We start from the raw sequence: 26283 nt of genomic DNA, 5'->3' as shown, positions 1-26283 counted from the left end.
CGGCCACGCAGCCCTCTTTGTGTACTGTCCGTCTGTCTCCCTCGTGTGCCAGGACCCTGTCTGCGCATCCAGTTGGTACCCTCTTAACTCCAGAGTCTAGAAAAGCATCTATATCCTGTTCTCCTGCCCTTAGGTAGCCCTGAGAATATCCCCGAGAGTCTGAGGAAGGAAAAGGGACTTCTGGAACGCCCAGACTGTCAGAAACCCAGCTTTATTGGTTGCCTGCACTCCTTCCATCAAGTGTCACTACTTGATGGAAAATGTGAAGCCTGGCCTCTTGCCAGCTCCCTTGCAGGAGGGTGTAGGTATTGGGGCTCTGATGGAAGGGAGCATCAGATGCCCATTTTTTCAAGAAAAGCTATGGACACTTCTGGTATCTCCAACCCAGATCTCATGGGAGAAGGTCAAAATGAATGTTCCTATTTCTCGTGGCTCAAGACCCTGAACTGATCACAGTTTGGAAAAATTCTAAGGTTCTAGCAGTCTGGCTCATCTGGAGCCATCTACATACACAGAAGAGTCCGGAGGCCATTCAGTCCTCTTATGGGTCTGAACACAAAGGAGAAACACCCTCCAGCTCAGGGAGTGGAACTGATACACCTGCGCCCACAGGTCCTCCCATAAGGGGAGAACTTCTCAAAGGAGATCCCTCATGTGAGGAAGGGACCCATGGCTTGCCTGTGAAATGTTACATGTGAAACTGATTAGAATCAGCCTCCCAGCCCCCAGATGAAGGGATGTTCTTTGGCAGAAAAGCTCTTGCAGATGCCAACACCCTTGCAATATCCAGGGGTTAACTGTTTCCAAAAAACAGTGACAATACCTACTTTTTCTTCCATTTCTCCCTGAGAGTCTCCAGGTGTGGATTGGAGTTGTAACTCGGTATTTTTCAGGTAGGCCTAGAAGTACCCTGATGTCAGAGATTGGCTTGCTGTGTGATATCAATGTCCAGGTCATAAAGGTATGTGAGGGTCCCACGCTCTAGCTACGAGAGGGGACCTAGATCCCACCCCACTTTTCTGCTTTTCCATCTCATGATGGAGTCTGGAACCACAGCCTCCTGAACCTTCATCCCTAGTTCATCCTCTGTCCTAACATTGTCAAAGATAAGGTTAGCTGCTGTGGCAGACCAGGTTCTCAAGGGGCCGGTGAGCCGGGTTTCGAGGGCTCCTCCAGGACATGCAAGGCAGGAACCCGAATGAGTCAGGCTGATGGCAACCCTCTGTGAGCAGCAACCCAGTAGCCAGAGGACAAGAATGACAGGCACACCGTGCTAGCTGCAGGGCCCAGGACCAGCCTGACCCCAGCCGAGTGTGTGCCGCCTGGGCCGCGCACAGGATGGAAGCTGAGTCCCGCCGTCCCCAGAGCCGAGACTTGGTACGGTAACCTTCGGCTCCTTGTGTGAGGGGAAAGACCAGCCTGGCTCTGCCGTGGAGTGTCGTGTGTGTGTGTGTGTGTGTGTGTGTGTGTGTGTGTGTGTGTGTGTGTGTTGTGTTTTCCTTCTGCGATGTCCTGTCTCCCCGCAGCCAGGGGAAGGGATAGGGGTGTGACCACCAACAAAGAAGCCCTCTGACCTTGACCGCACAGACAGATGGCTGCCCTTTGCCCACCCCTCTGCTTTTGGCACCCTGCAGACCCACAGGCACCTGGCTGCTTCTTCAGCTCTCTGGTTTCCATTTTTGCTGGGGATGTGTGTGTGTGTGTGTGTGTGTGTGTGTCCATGTGAGTGACTCTACTCTCCAAATTTCCCAGTCTCAGACTCAGGACCCTGGAACAGGGCTCTAGGATCAACTAGCCAGTATTTGGGTTGTAATTCTCTACCAAACCTCTTCGCAAAGCAGGAAACTTAGGGAAAGCGTCAGGTGCACACCACACCCTCCTCTCCTCCTATGGTAGTGTGTGGTAGTGAGTGACTAGGCCTGGAGAGAGGATTCAAGGGCTTTGCCTCTTGCCCCTGGCAGGGGCTCCTTAACTAAGAGTTCTCCACGGGGGTCCCTGAGCCTCCTGTAGCCGGCCCTGCGTAAACCTCAGAAGGGGTCACCTGCCTACATACCGAGAGAGCACTTTCTGTCCGAAACACTCCTTCTGAGGCCCAAGACCCTATGTCAACAGAGAGGACGTGGGTAGACCCTCCTTGCTCTAAGGACACAGAATGAAAGTCAACAGGGGCCCAGTAGGAAGTCACTGCAGTGAGCAAACTTTCTGGCTGCGTCTGGGTGGGGAAAAATCTCAGAGTCCTAAGCCCGACTCCCGGAGGCCTTGATGACCTCACCTTGCCCACGGCCACTTGCTGATGTCCCCTCAGGATCCCCTGCCTACACCCAGCCTTCAGGAGTCTGTTCTGGGTCCCCACTTGGGGCCCCCAGGTGTCTGCCTGCAGCCTCGGGAACACAAACCAGGGGCTCCAGCCCACGAGCACAGCCAGTGGGAAGCAGGGAGCAGACAGCTCCCAAGGGCGGACGGTGGCTCAAGCAAAGGCACAGAGGCTCCGACTCCGAGCCCTACAGCACCACCGATGGCCCCTTAGAAGCAAACACGCCTCTCTCCTAACTGCGCCACAGAGGCAGCACCATCTCTGGCGGGCTTCCGTTCGCTGTCTCTCCCGCTGACTCTCACCTACAGCGCTGGCTGCTTCTCTTTTCCCGTTTTTTCGCCCTGTTTTGCTGTTGTTTTTGTTCGTTAGCTGCCGCTGCTGCTGTTTGGAAACCACATGTAAGCTGAAGAGTTTTTTTTTTCTGTATTTTTCTCCCTACTTTTTTTTCCCCCCCTAAAGCCAGAAAGTGAGCAAGGTCGTAGAACTTCCTTAGAAAAGTTCACTCGCAGTGTGGTAAGTTCAGCTGGTTTTCTTCCCTCAACGTTTCTTCTGGTTTTTCTTTGTTTCTTCAATTTTTTTGTTGTTGGTTGTCGTTTCCTTCGGGGTGGGAGGGAGTCCAGTGCTTTCCCCACTCAATACACCCTTTTTCTTTTGCGAGCGTCTGCGGCTTCTCTTCTAGGGATGGGTTTGCAAACCCCAAGCAGCTCCCTCTGCAGAAGGTGCACACACAGCTGCCCAGCCTCGGGCCTCGCATTTGATCTTCTGCTTGGGGCTTTGAGGAGGAAGGACCCTGCTGCCCTTGGGGCTGCACAGCGTGTGCATCTTCCGCGGCAGCCCAGGGAGAAGGCCATCGAACTGTACCATGAAATAAATTGGCTCAGAACCATAGCTCATCTAAAAAAAAAAAAAGAGAGAGAGAGAGAGAGAGAGAGAAAATTCCAAATTTCCCTCTGTGAGCTCTAGCAATCACGGAGGTGCAGGTCGGGAGCTGATGCTTCTCTGTAGTGGCTTTTGCGGGTGCAGAAGGTGGCCGTGCTGCATGGGTCCTGGCGATGCCGTCTAGCTGGCGTGTGTGTTGGTGTCCTCTGCATGAGATCCGACATCCCTTACAGTCCCCGTCAGCCTCATCCGCATAGCGGGACAGGGAGAGAAAGGCAGTAGCCGTAGGGTGGAGGAGGAAGCAAGTCCCAGCACTGTTCCTGTGCTCCCCAGGGCGAGGCCTTATCAAGCTCCCGGGGCCTTGACTGTGACGGCTGGCGTAAAGGTGGGCTACGGGTTCACTCTTCTTGTATGGGAGTGGCCTGTTTCTCATGCACATCCAACTTCGAGGGGGGTAGAGAGCAACACAGTGGCAGATAGGAGACCCCGTGGTAAGAGCACTGAATGAGTAGGGCCTTCCCCGTGGTACCTGGTGGAGGTTCTGTCCTGTGGTCTGGAGAACAGCGCAGACCCACCTCTCCTCTTCCCACCATTCTCCCCAAGATCCGAGCACAGGGCTTAGTGTACAGGAAGGCCTTGGTCTCGTTCATTCACTCGCTCATCAAAAACAAGCTGCTGAGTTCATGGGGCCCAGCCTGCACTGTTAACATCAAACCAGTGAGTAGCAAAATGGCAGCCAGGGAACAGGACTCCCATGCATGGAACTGGCCCCACTCCTCTTGCCAAAGGACAGAAATCCGCTGATGCTGACTTGCCCTTTTCTTCCCCCTCTGTTGAAGGTCCTTGTAAACCTGACTACCCTCGGGTGATCTATATCTTTACTTCATCTTTTTCACATAAATTCTAAGAATTCTGGGTTGAAAGCAACCTGTCATAGCTAGATGCATTTTAACGGAATTTAAACATGATTTTGAATCTGCTAGATGTAAACATTACAATAGCTGTGGTAGGGGACGATTAAAATATGAGTGCTCGTGCCTTCTCTTCTTTGGTCCTCTCTCTCTCTCTCTGGCCTTTCCTCATGAGAAATCAGAACTTGCTGAATGGAAGACCTGCCGGTCCCTGGTGTGTCTTTGTGGCTGGTTTGCCATGGCTATGTGGCTTCACACACCAAGAAGGTGCCATAGGCTCTCAGGCAAGGCCTACAGGAGTTTCTCCACCCCTGAGGCCCTATGGAGAATGGTGGGAACCCACCCTTCCCTATTGCTTTTGAGGTGCACACTGTGGGTAGAGGATGTTTAAGGACTTTGTTGACAAACCCAGAGTGTACTGGGAGGCCAGGTGGACCACTGGGTGCAAACTGCAGGAGAGGAGAACTCCCATAGCCCTGTGGAGGCCCTTCAGGTAGACCTTTGTAGGCTGAGGGTGTGAGAGAGGAAGGCTGGTACCCGGACAAGATGTTCAAACATCTCCAGGCTGCTTTTCACAAGAAGTGGGTATTGGGAAAGGCAAGAATGATCTCAATGAAGCTCTGTGAAGAGCTTTTAATGATGTCTTTTCATCCCAGAAGTAGTGTTGGGTCAGTGGTTCTGCAAAGTCTGTTAACAAAGAATTTAGAACAAGAAAATACCAGACACCTTCCAAGTGTCTCAAGTGTGCATGTGGGACAAATTACAGAGATGTTTTCAGGGCTAGCTGAAGGAGAAAAATCTTCCAAGCTCCTGAGATTTTTAGCATCTATATGATAAAAGGTCCAAACTTCAAAAAAAGTTTATAAATTCCCTGCTGTTCTTTTGTGAAGACTCTAATGGGCGGTGCATTCCGATCTTTTGGTTCCAGTGGTGGAAATGGATTTGCACTGATGCAGCCATGTTACATGTGCTCTGGGGCAACACCACCTACCCACAAGATGTGGCTGTGTCTGAGGAAATGGTCTATGACTGTAGAGTAGTGGCAACTCTCAGAGTACTTGAGGCTGGAACCCAAGAACTTGGTCTAAAACATCCCAGTGTTCTAATCAAATGGAATTAACCAACCAACCAAGATGCTTTTCAATCTGGTAGCCATTTTCTATCAAAGTGCTAGATCTCTCTAAAGGGAATCTATATGAATATGTCATCCCTTACCTCCTGCAAACTATAAAACTCAATGAAAGACTAGTTGAATAGTCACTTTCCCATGTTGCTGGGAAAGATGTGTAAAAAGACCATCCATGTCATGGGACTAATAATGGAAAAACTAAGGAGTAAAGCTACACAGTTCATGGACCAAGGATGTGGACCAGCTGCCATTTAGGACTAATTGGTGGCAAGAGGCCTGGATCCAGGTGGTTGGATAGCTCAGTCGGCTGTTCTCCCATGCCAATGTCCTTTCTTTTCTTGGTAAAAGAGAAACCTTTGGAGAAAGCAAATTGTTCTTTCCAAGTCTTAAGACGTATTATGACATGGAGGGATTATTTGTTAAAGGCCAGAGATGGCCCCTTCTATAGGAGATGCTAAGGAGTAGTTTCATGTGGTTCATAGAAGCTGCTGGGGCCATGCTAGTTTGGGTGCAGAAGGAACCTTGCAATCCCCAGTAGAGGCAATGCTGCGTGAGCTTCTCCTTCCAATGGAAACTTGATTCTGAGTCACCCAGAACTTGAGTATATACAGTGCAATTATCAGGGGATATGCTGTGCTGAACATCATGTAGTTGGGGCCGCTGGAGCCACAGGGCCCGCACAAAGTCCTGCTGATATGACAGGAAGGCTCAGGTCTAAGACTGAAAGTCTATGGCATAGTGCAACTAGTCCATGTTGTACCTTCATTCAAAACAGAAGACAGGACTCCTCCGATGGGCCCCAAGCCCCACAGATGGCCAGCACGGTGCGGGCTAGATTTCAGCCCCTACTTGACCTTCAGCTGCCCTTGGGCAGTGAATGACCCACACCACTGCACATGGTGGGGGCCTGGTCCGAGGAGGCCCAGTCCAAGAACTCTAACCTACAGCAGCCTCACAAGGGCAGGGGGGCCTACACATGGTTTCAGGTTATATGAACCCAGCCTATCTCCCCCGAGTCCTGTGCGCTGGGAGGCTTCCTTTCACTACGGCTGTAAAACACGAAAGCCCCAGGGGAAAACATGAGGTGCATCACTGTGGCTCACGTTTGCATCTCCGTCCCCCTCCTCCTCTGATTCCTTCTGCGGGGTCCCGGTGTGACCGCCTGGTGGAGCAGGGGACTTCTCCAACTCAAGACCACTCCCTACCGCTCAGCGCCCAGCAGCCTGCCCGTTCTCTGCCATCCTCCTGGTTCTGCTGCGGACAGATGACAAGGCGGATGTGAGGGTGGCCAGAGCAGAAAGGCTTGCTGCCTCCTTGCTCTCTCTTAGGCATGCTCATTCCCTCGGGGCCTCCCGAGAGTGGGGAGGGCCCTGCCGCGGGCTGACTCTGACACAGAGGCCCCAGGATGCCTAGGAGGAGGGCGAGAGGAAGCAAAGCTCCTTCCGCCAAGGCTCAGCAGCGGCCATTTGGTTGTCGCTTTCTGGGTGCTGGCCAAAGCTACCTGGGGAGGAGAAGCCAGAGAAGGTCTGCTTCTCGCGTACAGTTCTGTGGAAGCAGCCCCAGGGAGTGATGCACTCGAAGGGGGTCAGCAACAGGCAGCAGCCTCCCTGGAGGCTTCCACCTGGGCCTGGGGGTTCGGCTGAAGCCCCAGCTGCCCCCTTGAGAGCTTCATCAGCCGGGGCCTCAGGCTCCAAAGATGGGAAATGGGCTTGCTGGTGCCTGAGCAGGCACCGGAAGCCCCAGAGGGGAGCAGAGATGAGGACCAGGTATTCACCCACCTAAGAGAACTCGGCAGTGGAGCTTCGTCAAGGTTCTCCTTGGAACTGAAACCACAGGGCCGGAAGCTCAGGGTGCCTGGCCTGTTCCCAGTGGCATCTCCACAACAGGCGGCAAGGAATGCGACAGGAAAGTCAGGCAGGGACCAGGAAGTTCTGGGAGCCAGCTGTCGCCCACCCGCCTTCGCCCCTCCCTCCCTTTCCCTCTCTTCCCGACCTCTCCCTCTCCTCCCTCCCTGGCCATAAGGAAAGCTGAGGGAGGAAAAGTTAGCAGCTCACCTTGCCGCCTTTCCAGGCAGTGCTGCAGGAAGAAACCCCAGCTCCAGACCCAGATGCTGCACAGGAAGCAGAAGGCTGAGGCTCCGGGCAGAGGGGGTATCGGGCGGCTCAGCAGGAGCGGCTCCTTCCCCCAGGAGGCTGGTCCCCCTCCCCCTCAGCGTGTCATGGAAGACAGCCACCCACCCCCAGGGAATGTGTTCTCAAATACCTAGACTCAGCAGAGCCCCCAAAGGGCTTTGACCTCAGTCAAAAAAAAAAAAAAAAAATCCTTTTGGGCTTCCAGCAGAGGACTCTTGGCTACAAATCTTTACATAGGGTTGGTTTTGATTGCAAAACCTGGAGCCCCTCTGGAACCGCTGAGTCGGACTGTCGTTCTAGGCTCTCCTACTTCAGAGCCCTGAGGCCCAGCAATAGTGAAACCGTGGCCTGCCCAGAGATGGAGATGGACTTCCATGGTAGATTTTGGAAATCATAGGAAAGCATAGAATCCTGCCTCTCTTGAGCAGTGAGGACTTCTGGGACCCTGTGGAACTTGTCAGCAGGCGGAGTGGCCCCTGCTTCTAGACACAGTTTGCTAGCTGTGCAACCTCAGGCAAATCGTTAGCCTTCTCTGAGCCCTGGTTTCCTCCTAAATACAATGGCATGGACTAAATAATCTCTACAGACTTTTCCAGCTGGGAGTGTCCATAGGTCTGTGCTGCTTTCTAGGCTAAGATTCCTGAATTGTGCTAATCATCCCTCAGACTGAGCGAAGAGCTGCCTTCCTGATTGGAAAGTGGCTGCCAGCCTTGCGGACGGGGACAGAAACCATGGCTAACATTGAGTTGGATCTGTATTTAAAAGCCCTGGGCAAGGCTGTGAGGATAAAGCCCTAGCAGAACTAAGAGTACCACAGGCTCCCTAAGCCATAGGCCCGCTCAGATCCCCAGGGCTCACTCATACACTGTGACCGCTGGGCGGGGGCGGGGGGTGTCACCAGAAACGGGGTAAGCAACACACGCTGGTCACTCCTGCCAGTTCTGCAGTCCCTGCCCTTCCGGATGGATGCCCAGCTGGGTGTGTGGTGGGAGGTAAGGATGAGGTCTGCTGGGCAGAAGGGTGGTCTCCAGGGTGGGTGCCATGGCATCACCCGTGCCTCGTGGGGCTTGGAAAAGAATGCAAGATGAGCATCTGGGGACCTCAGCATCACTCTGCTGCTCACCTGAACCACACTTTCTGGTTCCCTGGAGAACTTTGGGCCAGCTTGCCACTGTCCTCTCTTAGAGGTGGGCAAAAGGAGGTTACCAAAGTCTGTGCTATCCTGGTTATAGGTAGTGGTCAGCGAAGCCTCCTCTGTCCCTCTCTCTCCATCTTGGCTACAAGTAAAGCTTCACAAAGCATATTTAATAGTAGAGTCATAGCTGGAAAATGCAAATGTAAAAGTCTATTTTTTATACACACACAGCATGTAAGACAACCAAATCAGCTTGGCTGCCAGGATGCAGAAAAGGAAAAGTGATCAAGGGATTCCCAATGGCAGGGGATGGGCTTGGGTCTTCCGAAACTCTGGGGAGGAGTGAGATTTTTGTGTACCAAAAAGGGTCAGACATTGTCAGTTTGGAGAAACTCATCCCTACATCCTACCACTCCTTTCAGAAGGAGGAACCCCCAGCTGTTGCAGCTGATGATTCAACCTGTCAACCCAAAGCAGCCAAAATCCCCTCCCCACGGAGTGCCCCCCCGGGGAGAAAACCCAGCAGTGACTCAGCCTCCCCACACAGGAGCACGTGGGGCACACGGAGCCAGGCTCTGCAAAGCCGCTCCTGCTTCCTCTCGCCAGCCTCCCTCCCCACTACCCAGGCCCTCTCTCGCCTTCCCCAGACCCCAGTGTGACGAGCAGTCAAGTGAAAATCTAACTCCTCTGAGGCAGAAAGGCACAGCTGTGTGTTTACAGCCACTGATTCAGATCCACATTGCATACCCTGCCAGTCTCCCGCAAGGCAGGCTGGGGGCAAACTGTGTCTGTATGTGCCAGGCGGGAATCTATTTCGGGAAGTGACCTGCAGCCCTTTGCCATAACAGAGGCTTCCTCTCACCCCCCACTCAGGAAAGATGTCCTTCTAGAAGGAGCTCTCATTTTAACAGCAGCTGATGGGGTTGTGGGATTTCAGCCTGTTCCTTGTCACTTATTTGGTCAGACTTTTGGCACCTGTCCCCAGGCAGCCACATGGGAACAGCCGTGGGGGGGACATCTGTCCAGTGAGAAGGCAGAGGGTGAAGGTGACCGCAGGGCCCTCAGTGGGATGCATAGTGGGAAGTGCAGACCACTCAGCAGGACAGAACACCCACTTCTGCAAAGGATGGAATCCACCTCTGTCCTGCCAGGGGGACAGAGGGGCCGGAGAGAGAAACCCCCAGGTGTTAGCCAGGCTTTGGAATAGCAGGAACCTAGGAAGGGGACAAAGCTGCCAATGTCAAGGTCAAGAAGAAGAGATCCAAGTCGGCCTGTGTCCAGACTGAAAAGTTAGAAGTCAGAGAGCTCAAGGTCTAAGGACCTTGAAGGCTAAGAAGTAAAACCACCATGGAGTTCCCCCCAAATGAGCTCCCGGGGAAAATGACTCGGGGGTGTCCCCTGTTGTCCAGCAGCAAGTGAGTATCTTTGATTTGAGTCAAGTTTGGGAATCTCAGCATTCTGCAAGGAGGGCAGGACGTAAAATCTTACATAGGCACAATCTGTGAAATGTTGCCATGTAGCAGAAGGTTAACTGAAACACTGCCGGGGGCGCTGAGGAAGGCTCAGAGCAGGGGCGGGGGGAGGGGGACTGTCAGCTTGACGACGTGACCTCAAGGCCCACGGGAGAAGGACCCTTCGGTGGCTCCCCAACAGATAGGAAGGCAAGACAGGGTTGGGAGCATGGACCGTCCCCAGCAACGGCCCTCCTGGCGGTTCCACTGTCCCCAGTCACGGCCGAATCCTTTTGACCTGAGCACCACGGCCCCAGCAGGAATGGTTCTTATTGGCATAGTATTTGGCAGGAACTTCCCACAGCCCCCTTGTCAGCCTGGCTGATGGTAGAAGGATGACTATCGTCACTACATCCCCCTGCTCCAGAGAATATTTATTCATGAGCTGCTGTTAGTGCAGTAAGGTTGAAACCAATAGCAATTCCTGCCCGTCCCCCGCCCCACTTCCCAGAAGTGGGTAAAGCCGGTGTATTCATGGCACCTTAGTGACTGGTAAGAGGGTGAATTTATAGATCTGTGTCAACCGGAAAGGCAGTTTCTGGTGGTAGGCCACGTGGCCTGGTCCTATCGACATCCTTTTTGAGGACTCAGATGAAGAGAGAACACGTCAGTCATATTCACAGATCAGCACCTGCAAGGTGTTCATTTGGTAGACAGTGGAATTCTATTTGAAGAGTATCTCCTTCAGGTGGGGATGGTGGGTCAGAAACGACTACATAAAATTTAACAAGATAAGTTTTATGTTAAAAAAAATTCAGCCTCATAACTATAGGATGGCATTCATAGCCTTTGCTGTAATTCAAGTAAAAAAAAAAAATTCTGGGGTTGTAGTTGACTACAAGCTTCATATAAGCAAAAGCAAGATGCAATTGCCTTAAAAAAGAGAAAAGCTACTTTAGGCTATAATACCCAAAGTGGAACGGCCAAAAGAGAAAAATGTCTCACTGCTTTCGTGTTGCTCTAGACTGTGTTGAGTCTTGCTTCTAAGCCCCCACAATTGGTCAGGAACTTGAACCATCTAGGGAAAATTCGAAGAAAGTAACTGAGGAAGCCATGTCGGGTGGGGTAGAGATGTCTAGCCCCTCAGGAGACCAGATAACCATCATGAGATAAATTTGTGCTTGTCTTCCACAGTAAGTGGACCTTTCTGGGTGGTTTCAGACAAAGCTAGAAGAACTAGGTAGAAGATAGAGGGAAGGCCACCCTGCTGGAGAATAACAGTAGCAATTTTCCAACAGTGGGGTATGTCACCTTGAGGATCACCAAGCTCCCTGGAAACGTGCAGAAGCTGAATGGCCAAGGGTATCATAGAGCAGCCTTCTGCATTGGATTCTCTCTCTTTTTTTTTTCTTTTCTTTTAGAGAGAGAGGGAGAAATGGGGGAGGAGAAGAAAGAGAGGAAGAGAGAGAATCTTTCTTTTTTTTTTTTTAAAGATTTTTATTTATTTATTTAACAGAGATAGAGAGAGAGCACAAGTAGGCAGAGCGGCAGGCAGAGGGAGAGGGAGAAGCAGGCTTCCCGCTGAGCAGGGAGCCTGATGCGGGGCTTGATCCCAGGACCCTGGGATCATGACCTGAGCCGAAGGCAGCCACTTAACTGACTGAGCCACCCAGGCGCCCCTGGAGAGAGAGACTCTTAAGCAGCCTCCGTGCCCAGCATGGAGCCCAATGCGGGACTCGATCTCACGAACCTGAGATCATGACCTGAGCCGAAATGAAGAGTCGGCTGCTCAACCACCTGAGCCACGCAGGCACCCCTCTATCCTCTCTTTTAGCTGGAATCCTCTGATGCATTAAATATTTGTTAAATGGATCCTACTGCATTTTAGTCTATGGTTTATAAATAAGTCTTAGAAAAGGAGAATAGATCATATGGAGGGAGTTTGCTGAGATTGGAGGAGAGGGATCCAAGAGTCAGATCAGCCTCTGCCTTGAGGGAGAAAAAGCCAGATGATGACACAAGCCAAGCAAGGGAAACTGTCAAGGAGCGGAATTACTGCCCTTCACATGTCATCCTTGCCTTTTGTTTTGTTGGGTGTTTTTTTTGTGTGTTGGTTTTGTTTTAAGCCAATCGCTGCTGCTGCAGCTGAGCTCTGGCAAGAGGGCTCTCTCCCCTGAAGGCCTGAAAGGAGGTCAGCGAGCAGAGGACACAGATGCCTGCTGGCACAGGGCAGCTGAGCGGCGGTCATGCAGTCGGGCTGAGCACAGCCGGGGTGGGCTCGTGCGTGGGGGACCCTGGCTCTGAGTTGGAGAAAGCTTGGCCTGTCCTCCTTCCCATCCAGAAAGGACGTTTTTTTGAAAGCAGCAAAGATGAGAAAGCCAGTTGCCTTTCGCCCAATGCCAGTTGCCGATTTCAGGGGCGCAGGCTGCTCCAGCACCGTCTCCAAGTGGCCGGGAGCAGAACACGCTCCAGAGGCCTTAGACCGGGGAGAAACTGCCCTTCTGGTGCCCCCTCCTCCTGGGCTCTGCCTTGAGGACTTATCTTCAGCCCAACTCAGGGGAAGGAAGGGCTCTCGTGTCACATTCTTTCCAGCTGTCCTGAAGACCAGCACGATTGCAAATGACACTCCCTCTTCTCTCCGGCTTTACCAGGGCTGCTTTCAACTCATCATGGGATTGTATAATTATGGTGATTACAGCTTATGGCTTTTTTCCTTTCCTCATCTCTTGCTTTCAGATTCTTTGAGGCCTCTCATTAAACATGGCGATCCCCGTAAAGTCAGCAAAGTTTTAATAAGACATTTTTTAAAGCTAAAGAAAACCCAGTTAGAGTTGATTGGTACTATGTTCCCTCAGACAGTCCTTTAAAACTCTGTCAGGCCATTGTGGCCTGGATATAAGAGGTGGGGAGGGAAAGGTATGGGGATCTGGAAGGCACCCACACTTTTTCACAGGGTTGGAGAACCATCCCATGCCACACCGCTGGCCTTTCTCATTTGCCCCAAGAGCAGGGTGCATCTGAACCCCCATGCCGAATGGGAAAAGACAGGCCATCAAGCAAGGATAGAGGGCCTGGCCTTTACATCGTAACAGATTAAGTTGGAACACAGAGATAGAACAGCCAATACAAAACTCAATCCAACCTTGTAATCTGCAGCAAAAGTAGAGAGGAAATTCTGATGGATTTTCTGTCCTGGATGATACTGGAAGGTTCTAGGGCATCCATTTTTCTAAATATGTAAAGGAGTCAAGCATTAGCATTTGTGAGTGATCGCAACGCTGCGATCCTATACTTGATGGCGGTCTCCTTGGTAATGACACAGCTCCAGAGCCCGTCATTTGCTAGCTCTCAATGATAGCTTTTCCTAAATTGTTTCTAGATCTGTAGGATGTTATGTGAAGGATCACCAGGAAGGAGTGCAGGTGGGGTGGTGGTCACCGGAACCCCCAACCTGCCCTTTGGCAGCTTTGCTCAGGTTTCGTGTCAGGGACCTCTTCCTCTCTACCCTCCCCCAGACTGCATGAATAACCACAGTGAGGTGCACCTTGCCCCCACCTGCTCTGAGCAGCTCCTCGTGGCTGACTGCCCGGAGCTGTCCAGACCACTCCTTACCCCGGCCGTAGCAGGTAGTCACATCTGGGCTGTGCCTAAGCAGCACCAGCCACCCAGGGCCAAATGCTGAAACTTGGCAGTGACATTTCCAACTGCATTTTCACCCCCTACTAAAGACCACCTGCTCACTTTGCCCTGAGAACAATGTCCCTTTGGTGCCCCACCCCCAGAATGTGCAGAAGCCGACTGGGTTAGAGATGGACAGCCCTGGCTAACTCCTGTCTGTCCACCTGAGATTGGCATAAGACCCCAGGGGAGCCGCTCACTTGGCTGACGGGTATAACACAGCCCCAGCCTTCTGCACAGGGTGGATGCTGGCACTGAATGAGGGCATAATAGTAGTTACTGCCATTTCTTGGGGGCTCACAGTGTTATACTGTGGCTGTCTGCACCTGCTAAGCTTGGACAGCAAGGGACTTCGGTTCAACTTCAGCTCTACCACTTAACAGCTTCTCTAAGCCTCAGTTTCCTCATCTGTAAAGGGGAGATAAGAGTAGATGATTAAGTAGGGGAAAAAATGCTTAGCAGAGGGTTTGTAGTATATGTGCTCAAGTGGAACTCTTTGTATTACTATTTGCATTATTACGTTGTTGTTTGCCCCCCGTGCTTAGCTCATATTACCTTACTTAATTTCCAAGAATATTCTCTGAGATAGGTATTGTTATATTTATTTTGCAGTCAAGGATGGCTACATGCGTATCTCATATATGACAATGTGTACAAGGCACATCCAATTATCACAGTGACCAGCTCGTAGAACGACTTGATAGATGGTAGCTGTTATTATTGGCTTATTTTTAAAGTCCAGAGCCAGTTTCTCTGCTTTCCCTGGGAGTGGAGGGCCCCAGGTGACTGGCAGGCCAGCTTCTGCCCTGTGGTCAGTTTCTTGCGGGCCCCTAAGCACTTCCCAGGAGGCTGTGAGAGCTGTGTGGTGCTGGGAGTGGGGAGAGCCACCTAGAAAATGTTGCATACATTGTCAGAATCTGGCATTTGCCGCCTCCCCCTCACCCCCACCGAGGTGCACAACCCTGAGACACCTCCTGCTTCCAGACACAGATCAGGAGTGGTTCTTCCCATGACAAGCGTGTGAAATGCAGTCCTCCAGATGTAGCGCTCTGCTCAACAGATGCCTCATTCCCAGAAACCCTCACCTCTCAGCTGTCTGCCTGCCTGTGGCCACCCTGAGCAATACAGTCTTGCTGAGTCTGGTTCTCCAACTGCCAGATCAACAAAGGCTTGTATTTTTTTAGCCATACACTACAAAGTGGGGTTGTTGGAGGAGTCAGAAGCAAGTGGCCGGGGATGCTTTGAAATCCTCCTAAACCAGATCCCTGGGATACATGCTTCTCCTGCTTGTGGTATTGACAGAAACCGAAGCGGGGAGGCCATTTCCACTGACACGAATGGCTTCTTCTGGTGGGGAGAATTCAGGTTTTATAGATGTATCTTAAAGTAAATGCGTTAAGTTTGCAGTGCTTGTCAAAGATTGGCATTTTAGGAGCCTGATATAAAGCTCTGCAGCCAATCACATGGCTGCTTCTGCGGCTTGCATGAGATGCCTCTCCGGCTTGCATGAGATGCTTCTGCAGCTGCCTGTGCTGGAAACACGCACACGAACGTGCGCACGGAGGTCCGCATGGGCGCATGCGCCGCCTGCCCGGCCTGGGCCTCTGTGTTCAGGGTATGGGACGTGAGTCCCATACGCTGCGGGCTTGCATGGGCTTCTGCGCACGCTTTGCATGCCCGCTGCCGCTGTGCGCATGTCTGGGCAGGGGCCCCCCCCGAAAGCCGCAGGTATTCTTGGTTTCAGCTGGATAAGTTATTCTTCACTTCCCTTCCTAAAAACACAATTGCCTAGTGCTGCTGGCGCAGAGTCAGAATGGCCGCTGCCTTTCACCCCCGAGGTGGCTTCCTTCCAGCAGTGGGTGAGTGATCCCGGCGTCCGCACTCTCTAACCTTTTTTTGGGATCCTTCTGCACAGAAGGTGCTCCAAAATCCGGAAGAGATGATCTGTTTGTCCGTGGCCTTGTCTCTGCCTATCACTCTCGTTCCCGCACCCTCGTTCCAGGAACAGTCAGCAGCATCTAGTTGTTGGTGTCCCCATTTTTCTGACCATTTTTTTTGCACCCATAAGTTTTTTCTTCCCAAGAGGCAAGGAGCCAGGGATCCAAAAATAATGCTAAGATGTAAGTCTCTTGTCCCAGAGGCAATGTGCAAATAAGGTCTTTAGGTACAGATCGCTTCTCCCGGGCCCCTAGCAGAACAGGACAGAAATGCTCACTACCTTTGACGATGCTTTTAAATCCAACAGCAGCATCCTTAGGCTTACAGCTTCCATAACCCTTCCCCTGTGACCCAGGGCCAAGTCCTGCAGGAAACTTGGAAATCTTATATTTCTACGTCCTAAACCATCAGGGGAGAAGAAGGCTGGGTGAGGGCCTATCCTCTGTCCCACGGGCACCAAAAGCATTGCAGCAATATGTAAAAAGGGTCTGTAGGGAAGACCCCTTGACCCAAGTTTCTATCGAGAGATCTCTGAAAATGCTGCTTGACCCATCCCCCGACGCACTTTTTCAGGTTAGAAATACATGTGTGATAAATGCCTGCTGCAGGGCATTCCTGGTGGTAGGGAAGAAAGAGAAATAAGCCGGCCTCCTTTGCATTTGTGTCCAAACGGACATGGACATTCATGGAAAGATTATGCTTTGGGGCGGTGGGGGACAGTCTTCATGTTGACTGCCTGTGCCTTCTAGGCTCTGCTTTGGCAGCTGGCTTAACCACGGACCCCAACCTATGGATGAGTTTTGGGTGAACACGTGTGTAGGAGATGAGAGGTGCCCTTGGGAGGCGGAGGTAGAGTCCCCGTGGTTCTGCAGGAGAGTCACACACTGCCAAGCAAATGATTCCTCCTGCTGTCTCTTCCACTAAACTTCAGTGACACTCTCCCCTGGAGCCATGGACAAGGGTCACTTGAACGTCCTACTTGGAAAAAAGCATCACGATGTTGCTAGTAGCAACACAGCCATGTCCCCGTTTCCTCAAGTCTTTTGACCTTTGCCTAATTTGGAGTGAACCAGAGCTAAGATCCTAGAGTACTTCTGGGGAAGAGATGGAGGAACAGGGGCAGAGGAAGGCATTGCATGGGCTAAAGGAAGGCACAGCTCTGAGGGGCCTCGCAGGCGAAATGCTCCCCTCTCCACTCCACTCCTGAATCCACCAAGAGCTTCCCTGCAAGCTGAGTACACAGAGAGCACCAGGGTTGTGCAGTCAGAACCAGAGGAAGGAGAGATGGAGATCTGATATGAAAGGTGGGGGGGGGGGGGCATGGCCCCTGCACAGGAAGAACACAGGTGGAAACGCACAGCTTGGGAAGGAAGCTGGGGAATCTGTGTCTGGGCATTGTGCCCCCAGCAGAGGGCACAGCTGCTCTCCCCCTTGTCACTCCTGCATGCCTGCCTGGTTCCAGATTTGTCCCTGTCTAGCTGGGGGACCGTGGAGGAAGCTCTCCCACCGAAATTAGCTGGCAGAGGCTGGCTGTTGCAAAGAGCCCCAAAAGTGATGAGCCCGATGGAGGGCAGGAGTCTGAGGGCCAGGAACACACCCACAGAGGGCTTCCCCCCCCCGCCCAGCCTGGCTGGGACACCCTGATTTAGGCACTTGGTTCTAATTGGAATTGGTTTCTAATTAGAGTAAGGCAGCTCTGCCTGCCTCTCCTCCCTGGGACAGTTGCTATGGCGACCCCAGGGGCAGCAGCACCAATAACATGAGGGCACAAACAGAAGTGGTAGCTTCACCTGGCCTGTCCAGCAGGTACACCTTAAAGCCACGTGCCCCAAGCAGCGGGGACGGGTGCCCCGGCTCAGTGCAATAGCCAGTCTCACTTGGCCAGGCTTGCCAGCCAGAAAGTGGCGCCTTCTCTCTCAAGAGAACCGAATGTGAGGAGGGGAAGAACCTCAAGCAGAGCAGAAATGCTTGAGATGGTCTCAGGCATGTCCAGGGGTGGAAGCTTCTTTCTCAGTGAGGTTGAGAAAATCTCCCTGGGCTGCCCAAAGAGATTGCCTAGTGGAGATGGGCAGGGAGGAGTCATTAGTCTCTGAGGGTTTCCATCTACCTCCTTCCTTGAGACGGATGGCCACATACAAAGTAGAAAGTGTGCGGCTCATGAAGGCTGACCCACTGCACTCTGCCACTGACTAGCTGTATGCTCTCAGGCAAGGGGCTTGAGCTCTATATGAGCCTGTTTCTTCATCGATCCTGACATAATATATCCTAAGACTTTAACCTAAGATGTCCTAAGACTTTAAACTGGCAAGGAGGGTGTGGACATTAACACGAGTGTCTGTACAATGCCTGGTGTGTTTGACACACAAGAGTGGTTCGATGTTCAGTCGACAGGTGGCTGTTAGTTACAGTCCTGGGTAGCTAACCCGTACCCCTGGTAACGGGCCCATCCCCACCCACTCACCATCAAGGTCTGTGCTGATTGAAGAGGAAGGCACTTGAGAAGGGAATGTACCTGGGATATTGATGCCAGCCCATTGAGCAGGGATGAGAAATTCAAAGAGAAAGTCCCTAGAAGATAGATCATGGGATAGGTTGGTTCTTTTCACATTTAGGACAGTTAGGAGTGCTGGCGACTTACCTTATCTAAATTAAAAAAAAAAATTTTTTTAAGGAAAAAAAAAAAGCACTGGTAGCTGCCAATATAGGCTAGAGTAAGGTTTCTGAAACTCCTAACGGTCCCAGTAACCATTTATGGGAATTGCTTTCAGAAGATATGACTACAGGTAGATTCCATAGACCCACAATTTGCATGGCAAAATCCGGTTGTTTATACCGCTGTACCTAAGATAGTGACCTGTTTCAAAAGAATCCGTTATTTTTATTATGATCATATTCCTTACTTTTTAACAGGTTTAAATATACAAGAATGAATATTAATTCTTCAGCCAGTGAACTTTTTTTATTAATTCAAGTTTCACCTATTTCTTGAATTTTTTTATTTGAGCATTGTTTTATGTTTGTGGTATCTTATTTTTAAAAGTAAAATAAAATATTTTAAAGCCAAACAAAATGCCCTTCAGCTCCTGAGAGAGATCAGAAAGCTTTGCAAGGACCCAGGAGTAATACAGACCCCAGGAATGGATCTTGTCGCAGGCTCCAGCCCCCCACTACTGAGGACTGAGGAAGGCAGAAGCACCCCCGTCCCCCCGTGTGGCACTGGCCTAGCCCTGCTGTGGATTAGCAGTGTGTGATCTTTGGCTAGTCCCAAGACCAGGTTTCCCCCTTTCATCTGCCCCACCTTGCCATGAAGTTCAAAAGAGGGAGAGTTGATGAGAGATGGAGAGTTGAGAAGTTTTTTGAAACTCTTCTGTATTAAGTATGGATTTTCCTCCCAGTCCTCTGCCAACTTCAAAAAGCCCTACACTACCCCTAGCAAGTGGCTCTTTCTCCCCAGCTTGAAACACCATCGAGAAAGGATATGTCACAGAATTCCTTATACACCCTTTTGAAATCATTCCTTTTGTTTTGTTCAGTGGAGAAGGGGCGCCAGGGGGCACCAACCTCCAGGGAAGTCACCCGATGAACTCAGGCAAGTTCTTGACTTCTCCCCTCCTGCCAAACCCAAGCCAGGACCCTTACCTCCCTACCTGGCTCTTAGGCTCCTGACTGCTTCCCTCAGCAGGGCCTCCCCAGGCCTGTGATCACATGCTCACTCATCATTTATGAACCCGAGCATCATATCTCCTCCTGGGTAACCTTCAGTCTCCTTGAGAGAACAGCTCATCTCTGGAGCCTCCCACTTCTTGCCTACTGAGGTCATTTGGTGAGGCCCATTCAGCAAAACCCTATTTTCATTAGCAGGGATGAAAAATGCCTATACCACAACAAGGTGATCAGTTTGGATCAAGGCACTAGACACAGTGTTCCCGATTAGTCCAGTTCCAGTTCTTCTCGCAGAGGAACTGGGTTTCTCCTACACTGGAGTAGGAAGCCCCGGATTGAGCCAAAAGGCAAAGTCACGGGACCCGCAACTGAAAAAGAATAAGGAGTGGGAAATTTCAAAGCAGAGATGCGATAGCTGGATTGTTTCCCAATATTTTTTTTTTTTTTTGAGGGTAATTACAGAGAGCAAAATGAACAGATCTGAAGTGTGTGGTTCAATGAATTTAACAAATCTATGCACCAGTGTCACTGACGCCCCATGGTCCTGGAAAGTTCCCTTATGCCGCTTTCCAATCAATTCCATCCTTCTCCTCCAGAGACAACCACAGTTGATTTCTATCCCCATAGTAACATGGATTTAGACTGGGTGGACCTGAGATCTATAACTTTGGTCTTTGGTCATCTAGGCAAGTCAGCTTGAGAGTCTCATCAGCAGCTGAGATGTCTTTACTCCCTTAGCATTGAGAAGGGTCCTGCCTGAGTCCCTAGTGCTTGGCTCTGCTGTCCCCAATATGCCACCTAACCCCAGTAACCCCCAGGGTTACTCTCTGAGCCACAGCCCTCCTCCCAGCCAAAGAGTGTAGCATCAGTGTCCCAGGTAAGTGGCGAAAGCTCTTGGTAACTCGGATCGTGCATGCTTTGTTGATTAATATCTGGAAGTGCAATGCACAGAGCCACAGCATGTCAAGCAGCATGTTGATTTTTCTTAAAGCATGGCACAAAAGGGAGACATTCCTTTTGTGCATTTCCTTTTAGAAATGAAGGATTCCATGACCACCTTCTTCCAGGCTTCTAGCCATCAAGATGGCCACAGAGCTGAAATGATTAGTCAGGGTGGAGGGTGGACTTTTGTGAACCCAGTCCATGAAATTGAAGGTTCCTGATCCTCTTGGGTTAACTTTGCCAAATGTCTCAAAGGTGAAAAGCACTCTGTCTGTATGCAAAGCTTTGGTGTCTCTGGAATGCACCTTCTGCAGTTCAGTTCTTAATCACTGTGTATTTTTTCACTTGGACAAAGGCTGCCTGCTAATAGCATTTTCAACCACCTTCAGCTGCTTTGCTCAGCTACGACAAGGCCTCGGGCTGAGCTGGCTGCCCTTCCTGGCACCATGATCCATTCCCAACCGACCGGCGCTGGGGAACATCACACATTCACACCCTGAAAAAATGGCTTCCCCCGTAACTATGCAAGATGCCGGGCGGAAATAGAATTACCACACTCCCCTTCCTAAGAGCTTCCTACAGCATCATCCGATTAAGGCAGGGAAGGGGGCGAAGAAGAGGGAGGAAAAGAGCCCGAGAGCATGCAGGGCAGGAGCTCTCTTCTCTCTGGACAGAGCAGGTAGCTCAGGGGCTCCCAGCAAGCCCCTAGCAGCATAGACCTGGGGGCAGCTCATCTCTGAACACAGGTAGCCTCTGCTGTCAGATTTCACTTTGATCCCTGAAAATTACAGGAGCCTCAGCTCTTCAGAAGAGAGGCAGCTGCTGAGCCAGTGTGATTGCAGGCTTTCCTTCCCAAAACCCAAGGCCAGGCATCTAGCCATGCCTGCGTCCTGCATGAATAACCACCTTCCAGCCCCACCCGGGAGGTCACTGAGTAGCGGACAGATTGCAGTTGGACTGAGCTGCCCCCTGAGGGGACCTGAAACCTCACGACCTCCTTTAGCAACAGAACTGGCATTTGAAAAATGTGTGTGTGCAGGGATGGGGGGAGGGAGACAAAAATGCCAAGGAACACCACCTGGATTGCTGAGAGGCTGGGAACAATCTCAGGGCAAGTTCTCTAGGCTGGCCTCTGAAGTCTTGAGAAATGGAAGCAAACTGGGGGCAAGGGGAGGGGCAGGCTTTGACAGCCGGCCACAGGGCCCTGGAGTCAGAGCTATGAGGCTGAGCTCCAGGACTCAAGCAGGAAGAGATTAATTAGCGCCTCCAAGCCCACCCCAGCCCCTTCTACAGAACAGGGAGGGGTGGAGGGTGGAGGACCTCGGGCCCAAAGGCACCTCAAACAGATGGACAGTTCCATAATAATCCAGATATAGAATCTTCAACCCACAGCCCCCTCTCCAGCCAAAATGACCTCACTAATGAGGAAGAAGCCATAATGAGGGTTTGGATGTCTGGTAAACCTCACCTTCTTTGTTTCTGGGCTCTTAACATACACGCTAGCAATAGACCGTTATTCAGGAGCTTTAGTGATTTTTTTTTTCCACATACGCCGGCTCAATCCGAGCCCGAATACCATGTATGGCAAAGCCAAAACATATATATTTGGTGACACAAGATGTGATTTGTTGCCCTGGTGGAAAAGGGACAGAAGGAGAAGGGGAGGAGCCAATATTTGGGGTGTGCTTACTGCAGCAATAAGGGGCACCGAGAGGCAAGCAAAATCCTGCAGTGCCTTTCACATGAGCAGGGATGGACATGGGTGAAGGGGCTGGGGGAGGTTTGTTACAACTCTCGGACCAGGAGGCCCCTAGACTCATCAGCTCCACATTTCCCCCGAGGACCTCACACACGTCCCCACACTTGCTGCCTTCAGGCCTGCATCAAGAAGGCACAGTCCCAGGTGAACCAAGAGGATGACAAATGCCTCGAGCTCCATCTAAGAAAGGGCAGTCAAGGAGAGCACCAGCCATGTGTGCGCCTTAGAATCCAGGGGCTGGAGCAAGTCCTTGAAGGGCAGCCTCTGCCAGCTGTGAGCTCTTGTCCCACCTAACCCACTCTACACAGGGAAATAGCCACCCTGCTTTTAGTGATTTGCAAAGACTGGCACTGGAACCTTCTAGGATTAAAAAAATCTGATTAAAAAATCCTTACCCTGGTATAAATGTAGCCTGCTGCAGGCTAAGTTTAGTGTATTTGAAGATTCAGATAAGGGGGGAGATTTTGTGTGTGTGTGTGTGTGTGTGTGTGTGTGTGTGCGCGCGCGCACATGTGTTTAAAATTGGGGAGAAAAAAATGAAGTTTTGTCTCACTAGTGAAAATGCAGGGTGAAATAAAAGGGGAAGAAGAGCTAGGGGATGTCTATGCAGACTTTCCAACAGCTCCCGAGGGCAGTTCCATTTCTGGACAAGGTCCCGTGCATGCCACTGGAATTCTCAAAGTCAGGCTGGCACGTCCCTCTATGGAGAGCTAAGCCAGATGACACATTGTCTTGCATCCAGCAAACTCACAGCCCTTGTTCATTTACTAGATACACCCATTATCCATCAATTCATCAATCAGCCGGTTTATTGAGTACTCTACCAGGCTTCACAAACCTGATCAATTTTTTTAATTACATCCAGCTTGCACTCAGCCAAGCCCAGTAAACAAGATGAGCCCTCACACCCCTCTTGGAAATGAACATGAGGGGCCGCTGGCCTTGCAGTCCCTCACTACCAAACACCACAGCCCATGCTGATGAGGACCATGTGCTCCCCTTTGCAGATGGCGATGGTTTAGCTGACCAGCTGTCAACAATAGCATGGGTTTTGAGTATTTTCTCAGACACAGTGATCAGTCTGCTCGGGTCCAGCCACACTCTCCTCTAGAGCCCTGTCCAATGTTCTGGATTTCTTTAGAGGGTGAGCAGGGAATGGGCACAGGCTGCGTCAAGGGAAATAAGCAAAACGAGACTCACTTATCCTCCTCATCCATCCTCGTGGTGCCCGATCCCACATCAGAGGCTCCTCGGCCACCTCCTCCCAGGCACAGGAGTCACTGGCCTCTCTCAAGATCTCAGTGCCTCATGCACCAGGCCTCATGGTCCAGTTCAGTTTTTTCATTTTCAAGAACTGCTACATGGCAAGTGAAGGGCTTATAGATGTCCCGATGTGGAGTCATCAAACTCAGCCCCTGGGTACCACACACAGAGAGCCAGGAACACAGGACATGGCAGGAGCGTGCTGCCCTGGGGCCTGTGGTGGCACCCGTTCGCCAGCCCAGGCTCCCAGCCTTGGCGCAGGCCCCTATATTTCCACAGTCCTAGAACCTGTCATCAAGAGGTCACCACACCTGTGTGTCTCTCCCGGGGAGGGCTCAATCCTGCCTTTCAGACAGGATCCTAGGTCTCCTGCATTCTTAAGACTAGTTCATTCATTAGCTTCTAGTCACCCAAATCCTTCACCATCACCTGTGTGGGTCAACCCACCCTCCCTGATCTTACTACTCCTCAGTCCACCTTTTCCTTCCTCGCTTGAATGAAATCAAGTTCAGGGGCAGCCCACAAGCATTAAGAGACACTCTACCTAAAGAGTGAAAATGCCTCGTTTGGGGTAAGTAAAATTCCCACACCCCAAAAAGAGGACCAGCAACACACCTTCACTCCCCACCCCGTGCCCCAGAGCCCTAGTTGTTCCAACTGTCTGCGGTCAAGGCCCCGAACCCAGAGATCAGCAGGGTCCGTTAGCTAAGTCGTTTGGCCTTCGGGGCTCGTGCAGCAATTACTTCACCTGTCTGGCTCTCTGTCTCGGTCTCTGTCCCTGTGTGTGTGTGTGTGTGTGTGTGTGTGTGTGTGTGTGTGTGTGTGCGCGCGCGCGTGCGTGTGGTGCGTGTGCGTGCGTGCGCGCGGTGTGCATGAGCGTGCGCGCCTGTGCGTGCCAACTCTGTCGCCTGTCTCTGCAGGGAAAGTCGCTGGCGGGCAAGCGCCTCACCGGCCTGATGCAGTCCTCCTGACGGTTCCCGCCGCAGGGCCCGGGCCCGACGACCCCACGGGCAGGCGGCGGCGCTCCACCTCCGCGGACAGAGTCTCCCTACGGGGAGACCTGGTCACTGTGAAAGAGAAGGAGTGAGGGCGAGGACGGGCGGCAGAGGGGGGCCCCGGTGGGTGACCGGGGACACCAGAGAGAACAGGCCCACAGAGCCCGGGGTCGGCCCTGTTTACAACCCTCTCTTCCTTGTACAGTTGTGCGCCGACACCCCGTTCCCGAGGAGGTCCCGGGCCCTAACTCGTTCGGAGCACACCACCTCGTGGGGCTCCTGTCGTGACTACCACTTGAGATTCTAATCTTGTTCCCGCCACTCTTCCCTCTGTCTGGGGGATCACGCCTTCCGGCACACGCGAGAGGGACCGGCTGGCCCCGAGCACATCCAGTGTTACGCCCCGCCTCCCCCTCCCCCCCCGTCTGGCTCTGGGGCACCCACCACACCCCCGTAGTGATGGCCACTGTGTCCCGACGGCCCCCTGCCTCGCCCCGAGTCTATGTAAGGCCCCCCCGCGCCACACGTCCCCGTCGTGGCGACCGTGCTGAGCAACCTCGCGGATTGCCTCAGTTCTGCCAGCGCCCTGGAGGCCGGCTTTCCAAGAGGTCCCCACGGGCCCAGGGCTGCCCTCTGGTCCTGTCACATGCCTCAAGGGTCCCACACCAGAGGAAGCACCGGCGTCCCTGAAAGAGCTTGTAGCTTGACAGCGGTGGAGGTTCTGACCATCTTTTAAAACATTTATTACTTCCTAACTCATTCTGTTTTTGCCCCCTTCTCCTTGGCTTGTTCCCTCGTGTTTTACTCAAAATAAACATGGCCATGAACGCAGGGGCCCCTGGGATCCTCCCCTCCGGCAGCCCCGGTGGAAGCTGGGAGAGTTCCCGGCCCCGGGGTTGGTGGGAGGTGGCTGAGTCGTCCCGCTGGCAGCTGGGGCCCACCCTGTGGCATCCTGATGGGCCCCTGGCTGGGCCAGGTCTCAGTTGTGTCTGGAGTTGGGGCTGAACCTGCGACAGAGGGCCTAGGCCAGAGCCAGATGCTTCTCGGACAGCCCAGAAAAGGCAAGGCGAAACAGAGTCGGTCCTCAAGGGAAAAAAGCAGACACAAAGCAAAACCTGCAAAAAAAAACCACTTGTGCTCCCTTCATGTGTATGTCAAAATGACTATCTGCCAATTGGCCGTGAGGTAATATATGTAACACACTGAATCAGGTGCCTGGCGCGTAGTAGGTGCTCAGCAAATGGTAGCTATTACTCTCCTCATTGTCACTGTCACCATTGTGACGCCCGTGAGCCCTCAGACGGAGCGGTATTAAGCAACATGTTTTTGAACTCGGACACTCACTTCACCTGCTAGAACTAGCCTCCTTCGATCTATTTTTGGCCATAGGTGAAAATTTTCTCTGGGGAGTGTATAAACAGCAAACATAGAAGCAAAAAAAAAAAAAAAAAAAAAAAGTGATCACTGGTATTTCTTTACTCATGTAGGCAAATTCACCAGCTGGTGACCAAAGGCTCATAAGCTTGTTTGCAGACCCTGCCTCCTGGGTGCTTCCGTGACCATCTTTACAGCCCCATGTCTGTGCCATTGTATGTCTGATTCCACGGGCCCTATCCCCATGGCACCAGCCTTCCATTCCTCACAGCAGGGCCACTGTGGGCATTAGGAGACTTGGCTAGGGTGGCACCCTTGTGGGTTTTGACCACTATGCCTCAGTTTCCCCCACTGGTGGTAGTTGCTCTCTCTGCCAGGTACAGTAGCTAGTAGATGACATGAGTTGGGTCCTCAGGTTGTCTCCAGCAGTGGCAATATAGACCCGGATTCCCATCAGGCACTCCCGCACCCTGGTTCCACATAACCTCAGCATGGGTCCTGGCCCTTGTAGATACTCGGTAACTACTTGATGAGTAAGTGAATGAGAGGAAGCCCTATTCCACGTTATGGGGTCTTTGGACTCCTCTCCTTGTCCCACCCATTTTTATCTCCTTGCTTTTCACACAGGGCTCCTTTCTCAGAACCAAAATGCAGCCCAAGCTTTTCTGCAACCAACATCGCCCCAAAGAAGCTCCTCTCTGTCAAGGGTCCACAAGCTGT

At 51.9% G+C, this 26283-nt stretch overlaps 1 protein-coding gene across 2 annotated transcripts in view; it reads left to right on the top strand.

The window, feature by feature from the left end:
• Window positions 1-25609, top strand: part of RGS6 (regulator of G protein signaling 6) — a 557198-nt gene extending 531589 nt beyond the window's left edge. The window contains exons 16-18 of one of the 2 annotated variants that reach the window (XM_088024538.1): window positions 2774-2827; window positions 15422-15488; window positions 24115-25609. In XM_088024538.1, the coding sequence (XP_087880664.1) occupies window positions 2774-2827; window positions 15422-15488; window positions 24115-24281 (288 nt within the window). In that variant the 3' untranslated portion in view covers window positions 24282-25609. The remainder of the gene's footprint in view (window positions 1-2773; window positions 2828-15421; window positions 15489-24114) is intronic. The other variant, XM_028101509.2, reaches the window with a different exon arrangement.
• The last annotated feature ends 674 nt before the right edge of the window (window positions 25610-26283 follow it).

This window comes from Eumetopias jubatus, unplaced genomic scaffold (genome assembly GCF_037043125.1).
Source record: "Eumetopias jubatus isolate StellerSeaLion01/CBP00866 unplaced genomic scaffold, mEumJub1_p1.0 scaffold_7, whole genome shotgun sequence".
Classification (NCBI taxonomy): Eukaryota; Metazoa; Chordata; class Mammalia; order Carnivora; family Otariidae; genus Eumetopias; species Eumetopias jubatus.
Note: the sequence above shows the minus strand (reverse complement) of the source record. Positions and strands in the feature narration are given on the sequence as shown.